This window comes from Cygnus atratus, chromosome 1, assembly GCF_013377495.2.
Source record: "Cygnus atratus isolate AKBS03 ecotype Queensland, Australia chromosome 1, CAtr_DNAZoo_HiC_assembly, whole genome shotgun sequence".
Taxonomy (NCBI): domain Eukaryota; kingdom Metazoa; phylum Chordata; class Aves; order Anseriformes; family Anatidae; genus Cygnus; species Cygnus atratus.
Genome location: NC_066362.1, coordinates 185,383,159 through 185,407,845, shown reverse-complemented (window position 1 = coordinate 185,407,845; position 24,687 = coordinate 185,383,159). Strand labels below are relative to the sequence as shown.

At 36.4% G+C, this 24,687-nt stretch overlaps 1 protein-coding gene across 4 annotated transcripts in view; it reads left to right on the top strand.

Moving 5' to 3' along the window:
- The window catches only part of PDS5B (PDS5 cohesin associated factor B), a 112,545-nt gene extending 88,487 nt beyond the window's left edge, over positions 1–24,058 (top strand). The window contains exons 25-35 of one of the 4 annotated variants that reach the window (XM_035542709.2): positions 1,442–1,646; positions 6,096–6,210; positions 6,602–6,734; positions 8,014–8,133; positions 8,451–8,513; positions 9,832–9,977; positions 13,575–13,680; positions 16,891–17,333; positions 17,425–17,526; positions 19,772–19,913; positions 20,714–24,058. In XM_035542709.2, coding sequence (XP_035398602.1) covers positions 1,442–1,646; positions 6,096–6,210; positions 6,602–6,734; positions 8,014–8,133; positions 8,451–8,513; positions 9,832–9,977; positions 13,575–13,680; positions 16,891–17,333; positions 17,425–17,526; positions 19,772–19,913; positions 20,714–20,749 — 1,611 coding nt within the window. In that variant the 3' untranslated portion in view covers positions 20,750–24,058. The remainder of the gene's footprint in view (positions 1–1,441; positions 1,647–6,095; positions 6,211–6,601; positions 6,735–8,013; positions 8,134–8,450; positions 8,514–9,831; positions 9,978–13,574; positions 13,681–16,890; positions 17,334–17,424; positions 17,527–19,771; positions 19,914–20,713) is intronic. The other 3 variants (XM_035542711.2, XM_035542712.2, XM_035542713.2) reach the window with 3 other exon arrangements.
- Positions 24,059–24,687: the final 629 nt, after the last annotated feature.

Sequence of the window (24,687 nt, the reverse complement as noted above, 5' to 3'; positions counted from 1 at the left end):
ATAAAAATCATGCCAATTTGTGTCTTGCAGTGAAGTCAGTAGCAATGAACTAACTTCCTTTGTCCTCTGAGTCAGGGAGGACAACTTTGTCAGCGTACCAACTCTGCACAACTCTGTTCTAAGCTTTCCAAAGATGTTAGACCTAGGTGATGTTAACAAGCAGAAGAGGGCTCTATGTTAGTCTTTTTCTGGGGGTGGATTTGCTGTGAAGGCAGGTTTTATACCCATGCAGTAGATCATGAGTGTATCTTACAGATAAGGTTTGTAGTCTTGGGTCACTGCAGCTGCATCGGTCAGCTCTGGCTACAGAAGGCATTTTGGAGTTTCATAATAGGTAGAGGAAGACTATGGCTTCAAGCCCAGATGTATATGGGGCTTGATGTATTTCTTCTGGATTTAATTTTTGGTTAGGGGGATGAGGAGGCTTTTTTTTTTTTCTTCTTTTTAAATCACATTTTTCGATCCCATTTGCAAATTCGGCAGATTCAGTATTACCAAAGGCTAGGTTTTGTCTCTGTTCTTCCTGTTGGCTGATAGCTGGAAACCTTCTACATTGTTTCTGGTTTCAAAACTGTCATTTAACTAAAATAGGTACTTATTCCTTTTATGTTCTTTTTTCATATTTAGAGATAAAAAAAAAAAATCTTTCCTCTTGACCTTATTTTGGCAGGATACTTATGTCAAGCTGCTTAGGGAGTCTTGTTTACAGCACACTTTCCTCTGCATTTCCTAGTAACTGTTTTCCACACCTGCTTCTGTTAACCTTTCTTGGCTTTGAATGGTGTCTAAAATTCTTTGTATAAAAAATAACCTACATACTTTAAAAGTTCATATCTCTTCTGGAAATATGTTGCCTAATAGATCATAGGGAGTACATGTGCCCCCGTTCGTACTTTGTTTTCTTTGACAACACTTAGTTACAGGTTATTCTCTTCTGTGGTCAGTCATGGTTCATAGGTTTTTATATTACAGTGGAAATGCTTGGTAATCTCGTAAGCATGTGACCTTTAATTTTGTTGAATTTTATTCTGTTTCTAATGTTACTGTCTTAATGAAAATTTGTGAAATTGCAGTAATAAAATCAGCACGGTTACTGGTGACTAAATACTGTTTAGTCCCCACAAACCAAGTGGTCCCATTGTAAGCAATTTCATTAACTCTGCCTCAGTACTATGCCAAATTAATCCTTAGATCCTAAGTGCATTATCTTTCTCTACAGCTTGAGCATTAATTTTTCTTCTCACCTTCAGAGAAGCTTCAGTTGATTAATTCAATTTAATTGTTCTGAAATGGTATAAAGAAATGTTCCAACAATTCCTGCATTTGTGGGGGCAGGGTCTGAACTTGATTTTAGCATATTTACCCAGTCTTCTGTTTTATTTCACAACCTGTGTTACTTTTAGAAAGGTTTACTGTTTACTTTTTTTTTTGTTTTTAATAGGATGAATGTTACCAAGTGAGACAAATATTTGCTCAGAAACTTCACAAAGGGCTTTCTAGACTACGGCTGCCACTAGAATATATGGCTATTTGTGCACTGTGTGCAAAAGATCCAGTGAAAGAGAGAAGAGCTCATGCTAGGCAGTGCCTTGTGAAGAACATAAATGTCAGAAGGGAGTATCTGAAGCAACATGCAGCAGTTAGTGGTAAGAGAATAGAAGTCACTTTTTGGTACAAGTGCTAGAGTTCACAGGTAAATGTTAATAGACTGTGAAAATATTATTTGTCTTCTGTTGTTTTTTTTTTTTTGACACAGAGTGGCTGTAAACTTTTGGTAAGTTTCACTCAGAGGTATTAAATGAAAACTGAAAATAGAGTCCAGATTTTCTCTTGAGTTTTCAATAGACATGTCTGAGATCTTTCCATTTCTTTAAAAGCTGTGTAAATGCTTATGCCTATATTAGAAGTGAAGCAGATTTTTCAAAGGCAGATGTGTACTGTTTGAACTTAATGGTTAACTATGTTGTAAGTGAAGTGGCAATGATTAATTTTCAGTAATTAATAATATGCAACCTTAATGACATTATAAATCCTGCACTAAATTGACGCTCTTTGAGCTGCTGTACTGAGTAGCTTCTTATCTTGTCTTATGCTGGCAAAGGGCTATATTTGTAGGTACTTCAGGATGAGTTTTTGTAATTCTTTTGTTCCTAGTGACAACAGTCTGATCATAGGAATGCTTTTTAGTTATTATGAACTGATGTGAGCTATTTTTCTTTTATAAAATCAATCCTTGTCCCTTTTGACTTACTTGAAACTGCACACATACAATATGATAACACTGGTATATCAACATGTGATAACGTGAACCTTTATGAAGAGCTCAGAGCATTTTGAGTAAGAGATTTTGAAAGTTTTATTTCTTTGGAGGATTACTGATGGTTCTCATCTTTGACATTTTTGAAATGATGTGGATTTTTTTCATCTTGTCTTAGGGTAGACCAAACCTGGTTTGTGAATCTGATCTTGCATATGCTGTCAGATAACGGATTTCATTCTAGATTTATGAATCACAGACTTTGTATTAGTCATGCCAGTCTGTGTGTGCCTCAGTCCCCTTAGACTTAGATCAGAGAATAAGTCTGCAGAGAAGTCCTTTTGTGTATTGTTAATTAGACTTCAAAAAAAAAAAAGCCAATACTTTTTCTCTCTGCTCAATAACAGGTAAAAAAGAAAAATCCATTCAGCAAAAGCCTTTAAATCATCCTAAGACTATTCCTCTTGAAAGCTGAAAAATCTTTTCAGTTATGTAGGAGGAAAATATAATAATTTTCATACAATGAAACATAATTGCTGATTTCCTAATTGTACTAAGATAGATACTGTGAGGTTACTATGAAAAAGTCTATAGGAAAAATGAAGCAGAGTCTTGGTGTGAGTGGCTTTTAATTCAGTAGGACCTCAAAGTGTGCCTGAGAGTTTCTTGCTAAAAAAATTATCTTTAGTGATTCCATTGAATGGATTTCTACTGTTATCCATGAGGACTTTTAATTAGATATGGATTGCTGGAATTTTTTTGTGGTTACAGTGTTAACTTCGTGACATTTAGATTTACCAGTCTGAGCTTTAAACAAATAAATAGTCTTGAACTGTTTATATCTTGCAAAATCATTACTGCAGTGTAGTACAACTGAAGCCCAGGTAAGATAGTGTTGTGCGTGTGTGTGTTGCTTTTACTGTAATGACACTAATACCTACTATTCAAGTACCTACAAAAAGCTAAGTATGAGAATCTGCTTCTTTGATCAATGAAATTATTTTGGGGAATCTATAAACTGATGATTTTGTGATATGCTTTTTCCTGAAAACTCAATAAAGGTGATGAGGATATTATTGGAAATTTGGGAGGACTTCAACATTTGTTGAAAAGATGGTAAATTTCTATATACCTTGCCTAAGGAAAATTTTCTAAGGACTGGTACCAGGCAGTAAAATGTCTCTTTCCTCCATGCTGACAGGATGGCAGGAGTTGCACTGAGACCTCTAAGTTCTCTAAATGCTCTGCAGAGTGGAGGCTGCTCAAGAAGAGGCTTATTTTATTTTGTATCTACTACCAGTTCTATCTGTGTAGGGACTTGTCTTGCATAGGAATCTTTGGTTTCTACTGTTGGGCTTTTACTTGCAAGTCAGTGAGTAGGAAAGTTACAGTAGTAAAACTTTTATTTTTTTTACAAGTTTCTTTCCTAACTGCTCATATGGATTTTTGGCACGTTCTAGTTGCAAGAGCTTGTACTGTAGGTCCGTGATGCCACCCTACCTTTCAGGTAGTGTCTTCCTTCGTTAGAGATGGAGGAAGATTGTGTAAATACTATTTTTGTCAGGGTTTAAGTACAATGTGTGTTAATACTTGTCCAGTTTCTCTTTTAAATGTATTTGGTTCACTTTGTTTTCCAGACCCTGTTGGAACTATTGCTGTAGTTGTCTTAGAAAGTGTACAAGGCATTGAAGTGTACAAGGTCATTGAAACTGGGTTCTTAGGCTCTTGATGAGACTTTTATTGAAGTTCAAAATTAACATAAATAATAGCAAAATGATTTGACTGGGATATGTATGTCTTAAGGCAAGCCAGTTTTGCTAGCATTTTGAAATCATAATTATGTTTTAGTTTCTTCCCCACCACTTCTTTATTTTTCTTATTTAGCTGCATAAAGCTGGTGGACGAAATGCATGACAGTGCTTGAAGAAGCGAAGGATGTTTTTTAAAGTTAATAGTTGAATGTCAGTTGGAACACATTAAAATTTTCTTTGAAAAGTACACTGGATTTCAATTGCATAAACATAACCACCCAATTTCTTTGTATTACAAGTTTTATTTGTCCTTATACATTGTGATGGCTTACATTCTGTGTAGTAATTACTCTTGTAACTTAACTGGATCAACTGCATTGGCTGTGTAAAGGTGTATCCTTGGAGCTTAGCAGCTTCTGAAGCTTAGCAGCTTCAGTGGGTCTTCATAAATTTTGAATTCTTTCCTTGTCGTTATGACTGAATTCAAGTATTTTATGAAAGCTGTGAAGCAACCATCATTATGCAGACCTTTATAGACCAGATAGAGTGAGACTTTTTCACGGCAATTATTTATTCAGTCTTGTGAAATCTACAATAATGATGTATTCTAATTTATGTGCACGTAGTTCTCAAACACATCTCATGAAAACATATTAGAGATAAAAAATAATTCAGTGTTTTAATGTATTTTAAAATAGATTTCAAATAGACTTATGTATAATTATTTACAGAAGTCTGGTCGTCTTGTTCACAACCTAATACGGGGTAGTTAAAAGCTTACTGAAGGAAGGCTTTCCAGACTTTCCATGTCTTTCATGACTAATCACTTGCTCAAAAGTGTGGATAGATATTTTCAAAAGCACAGCCAGGAATTTCCTCCCTTAATACATATGTACATTGAAGCATTTATTCATAGGCATGTTTATACTGTGAATTTGCACTTGCCACTGGCACTCAAGATCAGGTGCTTTTACTATAGTAATACTCATGAGACACTAGCATGCCTTGCCTATTGCCCTGTCTGTCGCACAGGATACAGGTTTAATAACTTAGGCGTGCTGTATATCCTCCAGTGCCTCTCAGTCATTAGAAGAAGGTAGTGTAGATCTTTTCTCATCTGTCTTGATGTTGTCATTGTCCTGTGCGATATAACCTTTTCATTCTGGTTTTCCATATCGAACTTTGAGGTGCTGCAATTCACTCTTCATGGTGTTAGTTATGAATTTGTTACCTTATGGAATATGCATTTTGTGGTCGTGACTCTGAGAGGACCTTTGGCCAGTAGTCCTTTCTTTTTGAATCCCCTTAGGAGAATTGTCCGTCTGACTGTTCTGATGTAGATGACTTTTTTTTTTCTGTCATCCTTGCTTAGGACTATCTACAAGTCTCGCAGGATGCTAGAAAAAGTTTTGAATGCTTTGAATATCATAATTCAGTTGAGATGCTCTGCTCAAGTGGGATTGAGACTTTCTGACTCAGTCCACTACTACTTTATTGTGGTAGCTGCTGTGATAGCTGTTAGGTTACCTTCTGTCTCCTCTCTAAACAGGTGAGGTAGGCTGTAGGTTTGGAGAATATTGTGGCTATTTGACTGCAAATCTTTATTTTCACTTGTTTTTTGGAAAAAGTGCACTTCTTTCTATTCTCTTGACAGCAAGACTCTACACTGCAGTGTCCAAAGAAGGAATAATAGCTTACTCTGCAATTGTGTTGGTCTCAGATGTAGCAGTTAACATGGATTTTGTGACCAGTCTTCTGTTTTTTCTGAATACAGGATTTGAACCAAGGAAAGGATTGGGGGGGTAGAAGGAACTCTAGCTGTGTTCAAGATAGTTAGAAAATATCCAGCCCTGAGACGTGTTTAAAATCTCAGTTTTTACATGCACAAAACATCTACACATCAACAATCAGATGCATATTAACAGCAACGTTATGAAGAAATAATAGGCCCACATGTACCTACGTTTTATCTTAATGTATGCTAACCTTAAATTTTGATCTTTTCTTTTGTAGTAGAAAATATTCAAGTAGTAGGAAAATGTATTTCTTGATACAGTCTTTTGATGCATCTTTCTTTTGCTTTTTAGAGAAACTCTTGTCACTTCTGCCAGAGTATGTTGTTCCTTATACTATACATCTTCTAGCTCATGACCCAGATTATGTCAAAGTTCAAGACATTGAACAACTCAAGGACATTAAAGAGTAAGACTACTTTTAATACTATTAATTGAGAGGATTATAATAATTTAATTTTTATTTTTAGTAAAATTTTAATTTAAAAAGGTACACTTATACATTGTCCAGTATGTGTAATGATGGCAGTTATTTCTGTAAAATATTGTTAGAAATGGTATATATGCTTTTTTAATGCTCTGCAGTATCTTACAGAAGAACCTACACTTTCTGCTCATCTTAACCTTCATTTTTTTCTTCTAATGAATTTGTTTGCTGGAGTTGAAATTGCTTAAATCTGTAATACCAGTAAAACTATAGCAAGCAACTTTCTGAAATGTGATTTTTTCTAAATTTTTTTTATTTTTAAGGGTGGGAATTTTTTTGTCATATTCATGAGAAGTACTCCCTTTCTTCTTAGGTGTTTGTGGTTCATACTGGAAATATTGATGGCTAAAAATGAAAACAACAGTCATGCATTTATCAGAAAAATGGTAGAAAATATCAAACAGACAAAGGATGCTCAAGGACCAGATGATGCAAAAATGAATGAAGTACGTGACACTTTATGACTGGAAACTGTATTTAATTTTGGCCTGGTTCTGGAAATGAGATGCTTTGTTTCTGTCTCAGTAACATTATTGAACACTACTTTTAGATAAAGTAAACTGAAATTTTTACTCTTTAATTAATCCAGTTTTCCTGCTTTGTAATATTTCATTTGAAAAGTGCAAGAGAGTAAGCTTAGTGTAGGAAGAAAAATACATGCATGAGATGTCTCCAGTTTGTACTGTGTAGTGAATGTATCAAACCCTGGTCTTGTTTTCGAGGTTTATGCATCACATAATACATACATTTGTCACTTCTCTGCTTTTCCCATAGATTTTTTTTGGCTTTGTCTTTGAAACCATGGCATACATTATTCGTAAGTGTAGAAAGGTCATGGAAGCTAGCTTTGTTTAACTGCTGAGTGTGCAGTGCTTTTGTCTTCTGCTCCTACGTTTTAGTACCTGGTGATTCACTGCTTAATATGGATGCTACTGTTAAGCGTTTAAGATACTTGTTTTAAATCTGAGCTCTTGTAGTTCTGTGCTTGGGTTGAGCTGCAGCTCTGTGGAGAAGGAGTTGGGGAGTCCTGGTGGACAGCAGGTTAACCATGAGCCAGCAATGTGCCCTTGTGGCCAAGAAGGCCAATGGGATCCTGGGGTGCATTTGGAAGAACGTTGCCAGCAGGTCAAGGGAGGTGATCCACCCCCTCTAGTCAGCCCTGGTGAGGCCTCACCTGGAGTAGTGTGTCCAGTTCTGGGCTCCCCAGTACAAGAGGGACATGGAGCTACTGGAGAGAGTCCAGATAAAGGCTATGAAGATGATGAGGGGACTGGAGCACCTGTCATATGAGGAGAGGCAGAGAGAGTTGGGCCTGTTTAGCTTGGAGAAGAGAAGACTGAGAGGGGATCTTGTCAGTGTGTATAAATATCTGAGGAGAGGGTGTCAAGAGGATGGGGCCAGACTCTTTTCAGTGGTGCCCAGCAACAGGACAAGAGGCATGGAGCATGAATTGAAACACAGAAGTTCTAGCTGAATATGAGAAAACACTTTGTTACTGTGAGAGTGACAGAGCATTGGAACACGTCACCCATGGAGGCTGTGAAGTCTCCTCTGGATATATTCAAAACCCACTTGGATGCCATCCTGCGCAATGTGCTCTAGGTAACCCGGCTTGGCAGATGGGATTGGGCTAGATGGTCTCCAGAGGTACCTTCCAGCCTCAACCATTCTGTGATTCTGTGAAGATTTGCAATGAACTTCTGATTATTTTTTATTTTTTTACAGAAACTCTACACAGTCTGTGACGTAGCAATGAATATCATTATGTCAAAGAGTACAACATACAGTTTGGAATCCCCTAAAGACCCTGTACTTCCAGCACGATATTTTACTCAACCTGACAAGGTATACCTTGGAGTTTAATTTCTCTTGAGATAAATCTATTTAAGTCTTTGTTAGTTGTAATTTGAGAGCTCTGTAGATCTTGGCAACTTTAGACTTCTCCCTATCTTAATTTAGTTGAAGATAAATGTATGTACGTTTTCGTAAGAATTTATATACGTACATACAAACACTGCTTTCTTTTTTCTTTTTTTTAAGGAGATGTTCAGGTTAAAATTTCAAAAGTATAAAAGATATAAAGAAAATCTCTTTTAGTACTACCTCCAAAATGTATATATCTTATTAAATGACTTTGTTGTTGTTTTTTCCCTTCTCTACAGAATTTCAGTAACACCAAAAACTATCTTCCTCCAGAAATGAAGTCATTTTTCACTCCTGGAAAGGTCTGTATATATATGTGTGCATATATATATATATATATTATTATTATTATTATTATTAAAAAAATAATAATAGTAAAAAGAATAACTGACCTGTACAGTTTAAAAAACAAACAAAAAAACAACACTTCAAGTTGAGGTTAAATGTTTTTCCTGCCTGAAGGTTTTTATAAACCAAAAATAAACAAGTAGAGAGAAAGAAACAGATAGAAGAAAAAAAATCTTTTTTTTGCTGAAGTCTTTTAAAAACAGAGACAAAAAAAGTCCAGTGTGAGTTTGAATGTCTCTGTGCTTTTGAGCTCTTTCTGTATTCGCTTATTGATTAATGTTAAACTGTAAACATAGACATGTAAGTTCTTAAACTGTATTTGGTTCTCCAATGTTTCTTATTTTTATACTTTAATGAAAATAAAATCAGCACATCAGTGGTGTGTATCTGGGAAAAAGGAACATTCAAAGCTGCTATGATGTGCATGTCGAACAATGTGGGTTTTGGTGTGTGTGTTTTTTGTTTGTCTTTGTGCTGTCACCAATTTGAGACATAGCTAGAATCTAATACCTAAATAGAAAATGGATCTTCCTAGATATTGTGAAATCGGGGGAATGGTCTTAAATTGTTCAACATTTTTGTACACAGGTGTTTGGCATAAAGGAGCATTGTCTTTAGGAGTAACTGAATCCTTTCAGCTCTCTCAAAAGTTAGTATGAGCTAGAGGTATTTGGCATATCTGAAAGATAATCCACTTAAATAACCTGAAGCTCACCACTGTCTGGAAATTTTGGCTCCTATTAAAAGCCTAACCATTTTCAAATCTGTGCATGAAGCATCAGTTGTCTCCAGAATATTTGCTTTTGAGGTTCTCATTCATTTCCAGTTGAAGCTAGCATGGTTTGCCATTACAGCTGAGCCAGTTTAATGGCTTGATGCTGAAATTACTGTCCTACTGCTATTTCTGTCTTGCCAGTTCAGGTGTTTATCTAATCCAAATGGCAAGCTGGTTCAGGCAGCTACATCAGCTGAAAGCAAACTGTACAAAAGGTGCTGAAATGACTTACTGCAAGGTCAGGTGAGCACCCAGTAAGAAGAGGACAGAGTTATAGGGGTTGAGAAAAGAATATTGGTTTTGGTGGCAGCTAGGTATTTGATTGCAGCTCTGTCAGTTTCCTTCTCTTGTCATAACTTTCATATTTAAATGTTTATTGCGTCATATTATAATTAAGATACTGATCACAGAAAGTGAAATGTGTGAATAAGCATAGTACATGTTAACAATATCTAAATGTGTAGCTTAAAATAAAGGAAATATATTTTTGGTTTCAGCCCAAAGCAGCCAATGTTCTTGGAGCAGTTAACAAGCCTCTTTCGTCAGCAGGCAAGCAGTCTCAATCCAAATCTTCACGAATGGAAACTGTAAGCAATGCCAGCAGCAGTTCAAATCCAAGCTCTCCAGGAAGGATCAAAGGGAGGTTGGTAGTCAACAAAGGGGCTTTGATATTTCAAGTATTTGTAATGGAAACTTTGAATATTTCTATAATGTTTTCTAAGTGGGAAACAGAATTATATTCTCTTATTTTGAAGTAAAGTTATAGTAGCACATTGTATAATGAAAACCATGAATTTGGCTTTCTAAACCCAGAAATAAAGTTGCTGTTAGAGAGAAGAAGAGGAGGAAAATGTTCAAGTACAATCACAGAAACAGAATCAAATCACATCCATAGATGGTTGAAGGAGGGAAGGAGAGCCTCACACTTTTTTAAATATATATCACTTTTCTTTTTAATACATATATATATATATATATACACACATCTGCATATCCTAGGAACTTCGTAGCCTGCTGTAATGTTAACATGTCATAGACAGTGAGGACTGGTAGGCCAGTGTGGTGATCTAGTATTAACTTCCTCCTTTATAACTTATCCTGCACTTTGCGGGAAGTAGCAGATAAACATTTCTGGATTTTAGTTTCTGTGATGGAAGGGGTGAACATACTGCAGTGTTAGAGAAGTTGTCTTCTAGTTAGCTATCTGTAAAATTTATACTTTATTTAGTGTCAGTTTTCTTATTTTTTTCTTAAGTTATTAATCAATCTCTGTCTTGTTATGTTTGTTTGTTTAACCATTAACAATTGTATAGTCCCCACAATTCATCTTTCCTCACAGAAAGACTGAGAGAAAATTAGATTTGAAACTAAGACTAAAATCATTTGATTCTTCTGTGACTATTTAATATGTAATGTTAGTTTGAATTTAGTGCAGTGCTTTACAACAAATACTTACAACTCCATGAAAATCACACAGACTTATTTCTTACAAGTCACACAAGTTCATATGCAGAAATACACTATTGGCTAAAGACAGATTAGAATCCAGCTTCTTCATATCCTGTGAAATTAATCTGAGACTCTTACTGTTCTACATCAGGTCTATTTAAAAAAAATACTGCATTTGCAGCCTAACCTATTCTGTCATCTTCATGGTTTCCCCAGCTCACCAAAGTTAAACTGATTGGTCAGGTTTCTCACATCTCTCAAGAAACCTGAAACTCTAGACGGGGGCTTGGGGAGCAGAGTCCCTCCTACTGTAAGAAAAGAGCAAGATCAGGACCTCCTGATGCAACTTAACAAGTCTATGGGGCCTGATGACATGCCTCCCAGGGTCTTGAGGGAATTGGCTGATGTAGTCACCAAGCCGTTCTTCATCATATTCGAAAAATCATGGCAGTCAGGCGAAGTCCCTGATGACTGGAAGAAAGGAATCATCACTCGCATTTTTGAAAAGGGTAGAAAGGAGGACCTGAGAAACTATAGACCAGTGAGCCTCACCTCCGTGCCTAGCAAGATCATGAAATGGATTCTCCTGGATGCAATGTTAAGGCACATGCAGGACAAGGAGGTGATCTGAGACAACAAGCGTGGCTTCACTAAGGGCAAATCATGCCTGACCAATCTGGTGGCCTTCTTTGATGGAATGACTGTGTCAGTCAATAAGGGAAGACCAACCAATGTCAGCTACTTGGACTTCTGTAAGGCTTTTGACGCTGTCCCACATGACATCCTAATCTCTAAATTGGAAAGATATGGATTTGAAGGGTGGACCATTCGGTGGATAAGGAGTTGGCTTGCAGGTCACACCCAGAGAGTAGTGGTCAATGGTTCTATGTCCAGGTGGAGGCCAGTGACAAGCAGTGTCCCTCAGGGGTCGGTGTTGGGGACTGGTGCTTTTCCATGTCTTCATCACAGAATCACAGGGGTTGGAATGGACCTTGAGAGATCATTGGATCCAACCCCCAAAATGAGATAGACAGGATCGAGTGCACCCTCAGCAAGTTTGCAGATGGCACCAAGCTGAGTGCTGGGGTTGATGCCAAAGAAGGAAGAGACGCCATTCAAAAGGACCTGGACAGGCTGGAGAAGTGGGCCCACGTCAACTGGTTGAGGTTCAACAAGTCCAAGTGCAAGGTGCTGCACCTGGGCTGGAGCAATCCCAGACACAAGTACAGACCGGGAGAAGAACTCATTGAGAGCAGCCCTGTGGAGAGAGACTTTGGAGTTCTGGTGGATAAAAGGCTCGACATAAGCCAGCAGTGCGTGCTTGCATCCCAGAAGGCCAACTGTGTCCTGGGTTGCATCAACAGAGGCATGACCAGCAGCAGGTGGAGGGAGGGGATTGTGCGCCTCTGCTCTGCCCTTGTGGGACCCCACCTGGAGTGCTACGTTCAGGTCTGGGGCCCCCAGCACAAGAAGGATGTGGGGCTGCTGGAGTGGGTCCAGAGGAGGGCCACAGAGATGATCATGCTATAGCGCCTCTCCTATGGGTACAGGCTGAGAGAGCTGGGGCTGTTCAGCCCAAAAAACAGAAGGGAGACCTCATTGTGGCTTTTCAGTACTTAGAGGCATCTTATAAAAAGGATGGAGAGGGACTTTTTACTCGAGTAGATAATGATAGGACAAGGGGGAATGGTCTTAAACTAAAAGAGGGTAGATTTAGACTAGACCGTAGGAGGAAATTCTTCACTGTAAGGGTAGTGAAGCACTGGCACAGGTTGTGGATGCCCCATCCCCAGAGGTGTTCAAGGCCAGGCTGGATGGGGACTTGGCCAACCTGATCTAGTGGGTGGCATCCCACTAGGCTGGTTGGAACTAGGTGATCTTTAAGGTCCCTTCCAACCCAAGCCGTTCTATGATTCAGTATGCATGGTATTTCCTATTTAATATGACTGAATACATACACACAAGTTTACATCTGTTAAGGTGATGTATAAAACCTGCCATAAGTTATTGCAATTTTTTTTTACTTGTAGACGTAAGAATGTCTTTGTCCAGGCAGTGCCCAGGACAGGGAGTTAAGAGCTTGTGTATCTGAATACCACTTGTACTTTTAATGCATAGCATATTTATTTTCTGTAAAAAGATCTGCACTCTTAAAAGCATCTTTTTTTCCCTTATTCCAGCCTCAGGGCAGATAAAAAAAAAAAAAAGAAAGAAATTACTCTTGTGTATTGGCTTTTGTATATTACCTTTTATATGTGGGTCTCAGTGTTTTATATATGCAGGAAGTACCATTGTCCACATTTACATATGTAGAAACTGAAATAAAAGTGTAATTGCTTACATATTATATGCTGCCATAAATAACAAAAAGCTGAGGGATGAACTGCTCTCTGAAATTTAAATTTGCTGCTCGGTTGCCTGGACCTCACCATAATGAAGTGTTTGCGTTTTTGTTGGTCTGTGGGGATCTTTGATTGGTATATGAAGTTTGTGCAAATGTATACAAATACACAGATCTCTTGTATCTCCTTGAGGCTTTTCTGTATCAAAAAGCTCAGTTTTAACTGAGAAAGATGATCAATTTGGCTTATGATTGACATCCTTGTTCTGAGAATTAGGTGCTCTATTTTGTGATGATATGTGATAACTGTAGTACCCAGAGAAAAAGGTTCTCTCTGCCAGATTTGGTTTGGGAATAGATTTCTTCTGAAGGTGGTTCCTAATATAATATAGCAGGCAATTATTAAAAAATATATATAGTAATGAAGGAACAAATGTTTATTGATTCTAGGCTTGACAGTACTGAAATGGACCACAGTGAAAATGAAGACTTCACACTGACTTCGCCGTTACCAGGGAAGAAAACTGACAAAAGGGACGACACTGATCTTGTAAGGGTGAGCTGTTTGGTTGCATTACGGATGTTTGTTTCACTTTAAATCACCAAGACTTTAAAATAAAAATTAAATTAATGTGCATGGTATTTTGTATGATTCAGGAAAATATGTTCTTCCAATCCAGATATTTTACATGAAACTGAGTTAATTTTGTAAACTGCTGAAAAGTGTGCTTAGAGTTAGAGGTGAAAATGTAATGAAAAAAATTCCCAATTTGTCTGTTTTGCATGGGTACCGTACGTTACCTTTGCATCATATTGACCATTTTTGTAAGCTTTCAAGATTGCCAATTACAATTTGCAGGATATAGACGGGAACAGATTCTGCTAGTTAGGTCGATGACAATTAGTCCATGATTTGCCTCAAGTTCAGGATTCATTGGTGAAGTATTTGTTACGTTGTTCAAGTTGATAGCCAGCTTGGGCTTCTGTTCCCCAGTATACTGTAGGTTTTTTGTGTGCGGTTGATGGTTAGTTAAAATGTAGCTGTGGAAGAATTAATTGGATTAACTTGAGAATGATCAGCTATACAGGAATTGGGGGGGAACACATTAACCTGTCTTAGATTTCAGATTGCCTTCTGAGGTTGTAAAATTCTGTTTCATATATGGTTTCTTTGCTTGTAGCTAGCAAAGTGGTAATACTTCAATTGCAGTGTTGATACATTATAATTCTCACCTTTTTTGGTATTGTCCTATCACTGATGCTAAGGCATGTTCTCCTTTTCCAGCCAGCTGCGTTTTTCTTTCAACAGCTATAAGGAATAGCAACTGCCAGTTCTCTGGTTATCTTGAATAGCAAGAGGGCATCATGATTTGACATTGGATTTAGAAATTCAGAGAAGAGTTTTTCTGAATAGCCATATGGATTCTGTTTTTTTGCGTATAACTTGTACTTGAAGGCAGGAAAAATGCTTGGTTCTGATTAGTAGATATCACAAGTATAAGTTATAGCATGGTTTTATTCTGTCTGATTGTGTGCTGTGTGATTTGCCACAGGCTTTAGGTCAGAGTAAGCTAGCTACCTGATAGTTATAGACCTAATGCATTTACTGAAATTATAAACAGGCTAAACGTTTAATCTCAAGCAATATTTACATGTGTGTCATATCAGAATACAGCAGAAAAACACCAAAGAAAAGTCATAATTCTAAGAACCGTTCAAATAATAAGACTTTCATATGCCACTAGTAAACTTCATTTTTTGTTCCTCATTAACTTTTGGCAGTCTGTAGTAGTTGTAGTAATTTGGGATATGCATGAAGAATGATACAAACAAGATTATATGTAATACAACTGTATTTTCTGAAATCTATTAAGGATGTGCTATATCTGATGTCACTGCTAGTTTCCTGTTTTTTTTTTTTTGACTGTCTGACACTTGGACTGTGCACTTAGTCACAATGTCTAAACTTTTGGGTAGACCTGTGTGGTGCCAGGAGTTGGACTTGATGATCCTTATGGGTCCCTTCCAACTCGGGATATTCTATGATTCTATGATTCTCTATTTTCCTGTTACGTCAGTTCGTTGTGTTTTTCTGGGTTGCTTGGAACATAGAAGGCTACTACCTAGTAAAAATATCCTGAATTTTTGCTTGTCTTGAAGTGTAGATAACCAATTAAGCTGTAGTATCTTGTAGGAAACCGGCATCTAATGAAACAAGAAAAATAATGAATCTTTTGTCAGTTAAAAAAAAGCCCTATCCTTAAGCACAATATTTCATAGTATAACCTTGGAATTTGCTTTCTTACACTTGGCTTTCCTTTCAACTTTAGATTTTTCAGACCGATCTTGCCATCTAGATACATGCATTCTTTCTAAAAACAAACTTTAAATGATGTAACAACTAATATGTGTAAGTTGTTAGTAAACTTCACTTATTTTAATTACAAAACTATTTTAGCAGTTTAATTCAGATTAGGGAAAGCAAGGAAGTTGTTGAAAGCTCTAATTCTTTTGCTACGGATTAACAACTTTGTTTAAAAAAAAAAATTTGATATGTTGCGTCAGCTGTAAATCTGAAAGGTCTGAGAGTCCAAACGGCTGCTGACATGCAGTAGTTCAGAAGATATAGGTTGAATTCATAACTGACAAAACTTAAGTGATAAAGCAGATATAGTGCAGTATTTCACGTACTTCTGAGGGCATTTGTATGTCATTTTGAATATGTAAGCAAGCTGCTCAAGGTGATTCAGAATTCAGTTTTGTTTCTTTAGGGCTAGGGAGCAGACTATAACAAGTACTAACAGAAGCAGAATTTCCGCTGGGGACCAGAAAGTCCAGGTTTTAAAGATGTCACTATTATTTAGGTTATTTGTCCAGATTATAGCATAGAATAATATACTAGTTCTAAGGCTTCAGAACATTTCACCTGAGGGAGAAACTTTACTCTGAGACTCATAGATACAACTGTACTTACCTGGTAAAAGCAGCTGCTGTGTGACAGATGGAAACTTTCACTGCAAAAGCAAATAGAACAGGGAATAACAATACCTGTGATCTAGATCAACAGTTTTGTCACTGAAACCATGAACTGGCATAATATGTCATCATTGTTCAAACATTCTCCTTAAGTTTCTTTAACAGTTTCTGTTCTGAAAACTTATGATTCAGAAAGGGTTCTACCTTTCTTCTAATGTAATATTTTGCTGAGCAGAACAAATGTTGAGTCTCAGTGCAACTGTGGTAGCAGTGCTTTGGCAACTACTACTAATTCTTGTGCTTTCCTCTACAGTTACAAATCCAAGTTGCCCACCACCTCCTGTATTTAATGCCTTGCCACTGCTGGCATGGGAGTGCAGGGCATAAACAGCCCACAACTCAAAACAGAGCTTAAGCATCAAATTGACCATTCCCATCCTATATATTACCTTTATATTTTCCTAATGATAAAAATGTAGGTATGAATGTTTAAACCAATTGCATTTGCCATAGTCGAGGATACAGAGGAGGAAGACCTAATATACTTCTGTGATTTAACTGTTCATCTTTGAAATAATCTTTCTCTATTGTTTAGCATTTTATATATATACATACACGTTTTTATACTTTTGAAAAGGTTTTAGAAATGAATATGGTAGCCAATCTCAATTTCTTGTGTAACCTGAAGGGTCTTTGTCTTGTTGCGGGGAGGTCTGTAGCTTTTGTGCGTGTGACAGTTCAATATGGCAGTTTAATTTTTTAATTTAAAGATGTGATCTTACCTTTTCAGTCAGAGATTGAGAAGCCTAGAGGAAGGAAGAAACCAGCTATCACAGACTCAGAAGAGAAACTAAGCATAGATGACCTGAATAAACTGGGACAAGAGCAGAAACTTAGAGGTAGTCAACGGGGAAGGAAGAGACCTGCAGTTGTTTCAGAATCTGATGAAACACAATGGCAAGAGGAAAAAAGGCTAAAAGATGATGTAATAGAAAGTGAGGATGAACAGAACAGTCCACCAAAGAAAGGGAGAAGAGGACGCCCTCCCAAAGCAAATAATGGGGGAACACCAAAGGAAGAACCACCAGCAAAGTCATCAAAAAGGAGCAAAAAAAAACAAACGCCAGCAGCAACAGTAGAAGAGGAGGAAGAGGAGGAGGAAAGGCAAACTGAAAACATTGAACAAAAGCCCAAAGGCAGGCAAAACAGGACAACGAAAAGAACACAGCAGAGGTAAGTCTGTCGTCTTGTAAGCTGCATCTTTTTTATCCTTGGACATTAGTTATAATTTGATACTTTGCAATTTGGGTCTTCCTCAAAACAGAGCAGAACCATCTGAAACTAGTACAGTTGAATCAGCACAGTCTACGCCACAGAAAGGACGGGGAAGGTCATCAAAAACACCACCATCACAGCAAAAAAAAGTGTAAGTGGTGAATATTTTCTGAATTTGTTTAGTAAAAATTTAAAATATGCCTCCGTGCCCCCAAACAATCATTTTCTGAAAACATTTCAGAATACTTTAATTGACAGTTATGAAAATAAATTGCCACCGTTATTTCTAAAGTGTTTTCCCCAGCTGCTTCTCCTAGAGCATCTCAAACTAGAGCAAATAGGCTACAAGTAAATTTAATGTGCTCAGGTAACATATACGTAGCTTTGCTCTTCTAGGAGAAAAGTCAATAAAGCACGTGAGGGCCTTGAGGATAAGGCTTTATTAGGACTCCAGGAGCAAAAAGTGTTCCTGTTTGTTCTAGACAGGGAGGAAGAATCAAATTGTTACTCTTCACAATACCATTTCACCACAGTAAATCTGTTCTGATTCTCCTTAAATGACATGTCAATGACTTTCTAATGTGTGGCCTCCTCCTTGTAAGGTAATGTATTATCCACTTGAATCATTTCCAAATGAATAAAATGTGCTTATAGTCTATGGATAATAGTTCTAGAAAATTTTGAGGTGTGTTGAGCTACAAAATAAAGGTAAATTCTGTGGCTGGCTTCATTTTCTTGTGCTTACTGTGGAAACTACAGGTATCTCTGCCTTTTCTATACATGTACATGCAATATATATAAAGCAGAAGTGTACAAGTGGACAAAAAAATAAAAACTGGAACATGGAAAAGATTTGCAACAGACTTCTCCAGGACCTGGTGTTAAATGCCTTAGGGCATGACTTACACACATCTTCGGTTTGGCATTCTGTATTATTCTGTTGCCAGTATTGTTTTTCTAGCTTCTGCGCTTAGCATCCTGTTGATCTTCCTCTGACAGGATCCAGATTTGTGTCCAATTTGCCTATCCCTAGCAGTCTTTTTTTTTTTTTTTTTACATGCCTGAACTCCTTGCTACACAAATTTCTACCCTCTGCTTTGGCATTTTGCACCCACAGTATCCCAGCCTTTCCAGTGTTCTGTTTCCTACCTCTTTTCACTCATATGTGAAGAGATGAACCTAGCTTGTTAATAATTCTCCTGTTTCCTTTTCAATTCTGTTACTTCTGCCAGAGTCTTGGAAAGCTTCAATTGGGCTATTCTGTATTGTTTTTTCAAAGGATGTCAGGTTGTTTGGTTGGTGCTGAAACTCCAACTGTACTATAATTATTATGTGTAATTCAGAGGTTTTATTCTAAACGGATTTTATCATGGTTCTCATGGCTGAATATTCCCATCACATATATGGTTTGAAGCTGTCAGAGAACGGTTGTTTTGGATCTCTATGACCCCCACGGGGGATTGAAGCCTGCTGTCTGCCTGAAAGAGCATTTCTGGTTTGAGTTCATCTGAAAACTCACCTAGTTTGGGTGCACCAAGACAGCTTCTCAAACCAAGCCAAAGTGCAGTAAGTGGGATGATTCAGTGATTTGATTCCAAACTCTGCTAATGACACAAACCAAAATGGTAATGTGAGTGCAGCTGTTGTTTTGGATACATATCCAGTTGTCTTTTTTCTATTTTCTTTTAAGGTGGGGAGGATGTAGGGGAGACTAGTCTCATTTTCGGCAGCTGGAATGGTTTTTTTTTTTTTGCTCATGGTTCAGCTCTAATAACTAACTTAAGATATCGTTGAGTGATTGTTCTTGATTATCCTGATGAAGGTAGTATTATCCCGATTATCCCTAGCTCTTAGCACGAGCTAGCTTGGAAGATTTGCTTTTAGGTCCACTATAGTGTTAATTTCATAAATAGCAACATGAGAGTTCTTCTAGGTCTGTAAAAATATACATGCAGCTACTTGAATTCTGTGGTGTATAAACTGCTAAAGAAATAGAAGACATCTATTTGTTCAGAAGAAGAAATAAATAAAAAGTTGCTGTCTGTTTGCCTTTTCCTGGTCACTGGTTACTGTTGTGTGTCAGCCTTCTTGGCCTGTGTTCAGACACTGAAGAGAAATATCTGTCCTGTCTGTAGATGCAAAAATGGTTCAATGTTGTACTCCTGGTTCTTTATTCTGGAAGAATTTGGTTTCCAGTTGCTGTTGCTCACCCTCCTACTTACACCTCTAGCGTTCTTTCTACAGATAAATTAGAAAGGCATATAATATGTACTATATAAATTGAAATTTTAAGGCTGCTGTTCTTATAAAGAGGAATGTTTGTTCTCTTCCAGAGTTTATACATGTGCAGACCCATATGGCATGAAACTGATCTTTTTTTTTTCTTCTGATTTTAGCCGTGCAGGACGTTCCAAACAAGCAGCCAGTAAGGAGAATGAATCTAGTGAAGAGATGGATGTATTTCAGAGTACTTCACCTGTCAGTGATGACATTCCCCAGGAAGAAGTAACGGAAGAAGACGAAGTCTCCACAATCAATGTAAGAGAAATTCCTTAGCTTTTTTCTTTTTTTTAATCTGTAGTGTCCTCTCTGTATTGACTGACTTCTCCTGTTCTTGTAAGTGTCCCCTGTAACTTAACCTTCCTCCTTGAAAATGCATGAGGTGTTTGCCACCTCTGTGTTTTATAGTGGCACTGCAGTGTAGTTTTTTATACAATCTGCATTTCTCAGAGAGAAAATATCAGTTTTTGTCAAGTATCTTAAGTATTGAATTCTGTGTAGCTTTTTTTATCTGAGTTGCATAGTACATCATGGGAATTATTTTCTGGGCAGCTCGTACCTATTTTTGTCAGCTAGATTATAATAGTGAGTTATGTTTCTTTATGCAAAAGAGGAATGCAAAATGAATAGCATCAGATAACAGTTACAGAAACTTGGAGCAGAATTCTAAACCATTTTTTCCCTCTTACCAGCATATGCAAATATGTTAAAACAAGTTTATGTATTTAATTCTTACAAATATGTTAGGGGTGTTAGTAGTAATACTGAAGATGTAATTGAGAATGTCTTTCAACAAATCTGATGATTGAAGTATCTGAGGACACTAGATTATTTTTTAACACTTGAAAGATGCAGGCTTACTAATACTAAACAAATTTATGTCCAGGCTATTGATCAAGGCTTGCACCTATGATAAAATGAGTAATTAATGACACTGTATACAGTTACTTAAACATTATGATGAAGTAAGCATTTTTCCCATAAACTACGTTTATTCTTGACTTTTTTCATAACTTATTTTTTCTGTTAAATATTTAGGATTCTTTTTCCCCAAACAGGTGCGTCGCAGAACTTCAAAAAGGGAAAGGCGATGAGTGAGCATCTAGTTATCAGCCTTCCAGGTGAAAGCTTTGAAGAATGCTTTTAATATAAAGCTTGAGACTGAACGAAGCTGTTAGTGCACAAATGGGGTTGCTGAAAAAAGACAAAGCCTATTTTACTTTTACTGCCCCTGCATTTGCAGTCCCTAGGTCACAAGCTTTAGCCACACACATGTTGATATCATTAACTGTGGATTTTTGTGAAGTGTAATGTGCGCTGGCTTTGTAGACATATGAACTAAAGAAGAAAACTGTAAATAGTTCTTTTTTTAATGTTTCTGACTTCTAAAGTGCTTGTATAGCTTTTATCTGCGGCTTTAAACTGACAGTGCCCCACTGTTTATTGGATCTATTGATTTAAAAAGGAACAGAGTTTGTTAAAAATTGATCTCAAGCAATATCTGTCAGTGTTCGTATTTGTACTCTTGTTGACATTTAACTGTGAAAAAAATCAGTTGAACAAATAGTGCCACTTTTGCCACTATTTGGTAAGAAGAAGAAGAAGAAGAAGAAATGCAATAGTGTTTGTTTCTTTCATGAATCTAACCTAGTGTTTACCTTTAGGCACCTACTTATCATCAGAGGTGCTAAATTACTTTCTTTTACAGTTGAACAATGTTGGATAGAATAATACAAGAGATGCAAATTGTGGAAGAAGTTGTTTGACTTGTTTTACGCCTCAGTATTGATTCCAGACTTTTCTGGACTTCTAGTGGCATTGAAAATTCAAAAAGGATTTAAAATATTATAATTTTAAAAGTGTGTTATTAAATAATGTACTGAATACCCTCCCCATTTTATCTTCCCCTATCAGTTTTTATTAATCTACTGTATCAATAAAATTCTGTAACTGAGTTTTTAATAGTCTAGTATGTTAATGTGTATAGATATTTCCTTCTGAACATGATGTTCACAAAGAGCAAATTATTACTACATTATAATACGAAATCTGATATATAAACATTAGTGAAAATACAGTTCTTATTACAATGTAAAGTTAATCACAAAGAAAAATTTTATTGATGCAGTGTGTCTTTATAAAGCTGTTCTTGAGAGCCAAGTGTTTTGTATTTTATAGTGAAGTTGCATGTTTATGAAAAATGTGCTGAAAATGGGATGTAATGTTTTTTTGGAAACTCGTATCTAGCAGTAGTATATGGTAGGTTGCCTCATGAGAGAACCTTCTATTGAAAGTTTATTGTACTTTTTTCTTTTTTTTTTTTGTGAGCCAAATTTTTTTGGTATGAAGAGCTAAGATTTTGTTGAATGATTGCAGTCAAGTTGTTGATGATTGCAGTCAAGGTATTCAAGATTTGAATGAAGCTCCATTTTTATTTTATGCTACCGTAGAGAAGGTTGTATTTGTGTTTTTAGGTATAATCTGAAAAAAAAATGAAACAAAATACTTAGTCAGTATCCTGTATGCAGTTTTACAGTTTACAAACTGTCTTTGAAAACCAAAATGTATAGGTTACTACACTATGCTAAGCCAAGCACATACTATAATTTCAGGTGCTGTTCTCCCTCCGGTTCCCAACCGTTGACAACATATGAAAAAATCAATTTCTAACTTACAAAAAAGTAAACTCATTGAATAGTGGAGCATTTTCGTACAATCCATCAAGAAATATGTTATAGTTGAAAGGTGGCCTGTGAAGATTAGAGGAAAGGATAAGACTGAAGCACGGATTTACCCATTTCTGAACTATGATATCACTAGTAAAGAAACCTTTAGACTTTTTCATTATGTATTTTTCGTTACTGATGTAAAATTGTTTTAAACAACTAGATTATTCTGCCTCTGCTTAATTCCCCCCTACACCCCAGTATTCAGCTTTTCAACATTTATACCTATAGGTATGAGGGAAATACTGCCTAAAAAGGCCATTATGGTTGGTTTGAATTGACTTTGAAATAGCTGGCACAACTGAACTGGCTTACTTAAGCTTCAGCAGTGCAAATGCAAGTTGTTTTATTATTTTTGTTTGTTTGCTTTTTGTTTTTCCTTTATGGTATAAAATGATTGAAAACTAGCTTTATATTTTCCTCTGACTGAATTGCACTGAAAACATTTATGGAAGATGTATCTTTAAGTCCATTTTATACAAAAATATGAAAAATTGATGTTGAAACTGCTGCAGACTCTTGAGGCTTTATGTGCATAAACATGGTTAGGTTAAACTTCATCAAATATTGATGCACATTACTGATCATAATGTTTAATGTAAATTTTAAACTATAGTTTTGCAATTTAAATGTTGATTTCTTGGGTTATAATGTGTAATTCATTATTTCTTGAGAAATAGGCACAGCAAATATTTCATTCTTATCTTCAAACCTCTTCTAAGTTCATTCTCATCTCATAAAGAAAATGAATATTTTATGTACTAACATTTTGAGATCTGCGTACAGTAGCTACAGTAGAGTATAATTATGTATAAAAGATAAATTGCTAACATTCAGTTAGCATGCTCTTCTGCAATGATAATGTTAAGTTTATAAAAATGTACCGTATTACATTAAAAGATCAAATTGAACTCACTGTAACAAGTTCCAGTATGAAATTTTTATGAGATTGCCGAAGTATCTTGCTGTACTTTGCAGCAAATTAAGCTTACTTGTGTTAAATTTCTTCTTCTTGCTGCAGTGCAACAGGAAACTTTCAGTGATCTGTAGTTCATATGTAAAATGCAAACAGTGACTGTAATATTCATACTAGAATAATTCACTATAATTCCAGAAGCATGTTTTTTTTTTTTTTTTTTTTTACTTTTCACCAACTGAGATTATTAATATTTAGGAGTAGCTAATCCATGAACAGGAAAGAAATAAATGAAATTGCTTGACAGTTGTAGTGTAGGTACACCTTTTCCACCTAGGATAATCTGGATTCCTATATTAATTATTTTTGACTCTGCCAATTGACTTTATTTTCTGGCAAAACTGAACCCTTTTTCAAATATTCTGTTGTTTGCTGTTTTGACATTTCAACCTATGTGAACAAAACCAGAATTTACAAAAAAGCATTCATATTAAAGACACTTCCACTGAATATGAATATGTTCAATTTGTGACTAACTTGCAAAAAGCTTAGATTTGAAGATTAAATACTTCATTTTGGCATAGCATTTGTCATCTGGTATTCTCAAGAAAACCCACTTCGTAGAGCTGTGAGTGCATTTGTATTGCTATTGGTTAATATTTTGCACGTGTAGGTTTTGACACGTTATCAAAGTCTGTTTTTGTGAGTGTATACAGTAGGCTTTGGATCCTGCAAGTTTACATCCATGTGGTTTTGTGGGGTTTAATTCTTAAAAGCATTTGTCATGTGCAAATATAAGTGCAAATCCACGTACATTGATATGTTTCAATATCCTAACACTTCTGCATACAGGACATGTAATGGAAAGGGAGTATACATGTATATTAAAACATGTATACCCCTGACATACAAAATTATGAGTCTGTAGATGGAAACGTTTCTGCAAACCTGTCTATGTTTAAAAAAAACATACATATTTTGTAGAGATTGATGTATCTCTACCTCATCAAGGTAGGTGCAGTACATACTTTACAAAGAATTTTTGAAATATATACATTCAGGTATACCACCCCATACTTGTCTAAGGCATGTCTACAAACACGTGATTAAGACAAGTACTTGATGGCCATTATTCTTCTATTAGACTGCTGGCTCTTTGTTTTTACCATTATGAGGACCCAAAATGATAAAGTTGACCTAACCAAGACCTTCTGTCCAGCCATCCAGCAAGAGGAACAGATTGTTTTTAATTTCCTGTTGTGCTTACAGGTTGTCACTCCAGTCTTTGCATCTTTGTTGGATGTTGCCTTCACAGATGCCTGCTAATTTTGGTGCAATTTCCTAATGCTGGCAGAAGTGACTTACGTTATATAGACATAAATAGAATTCC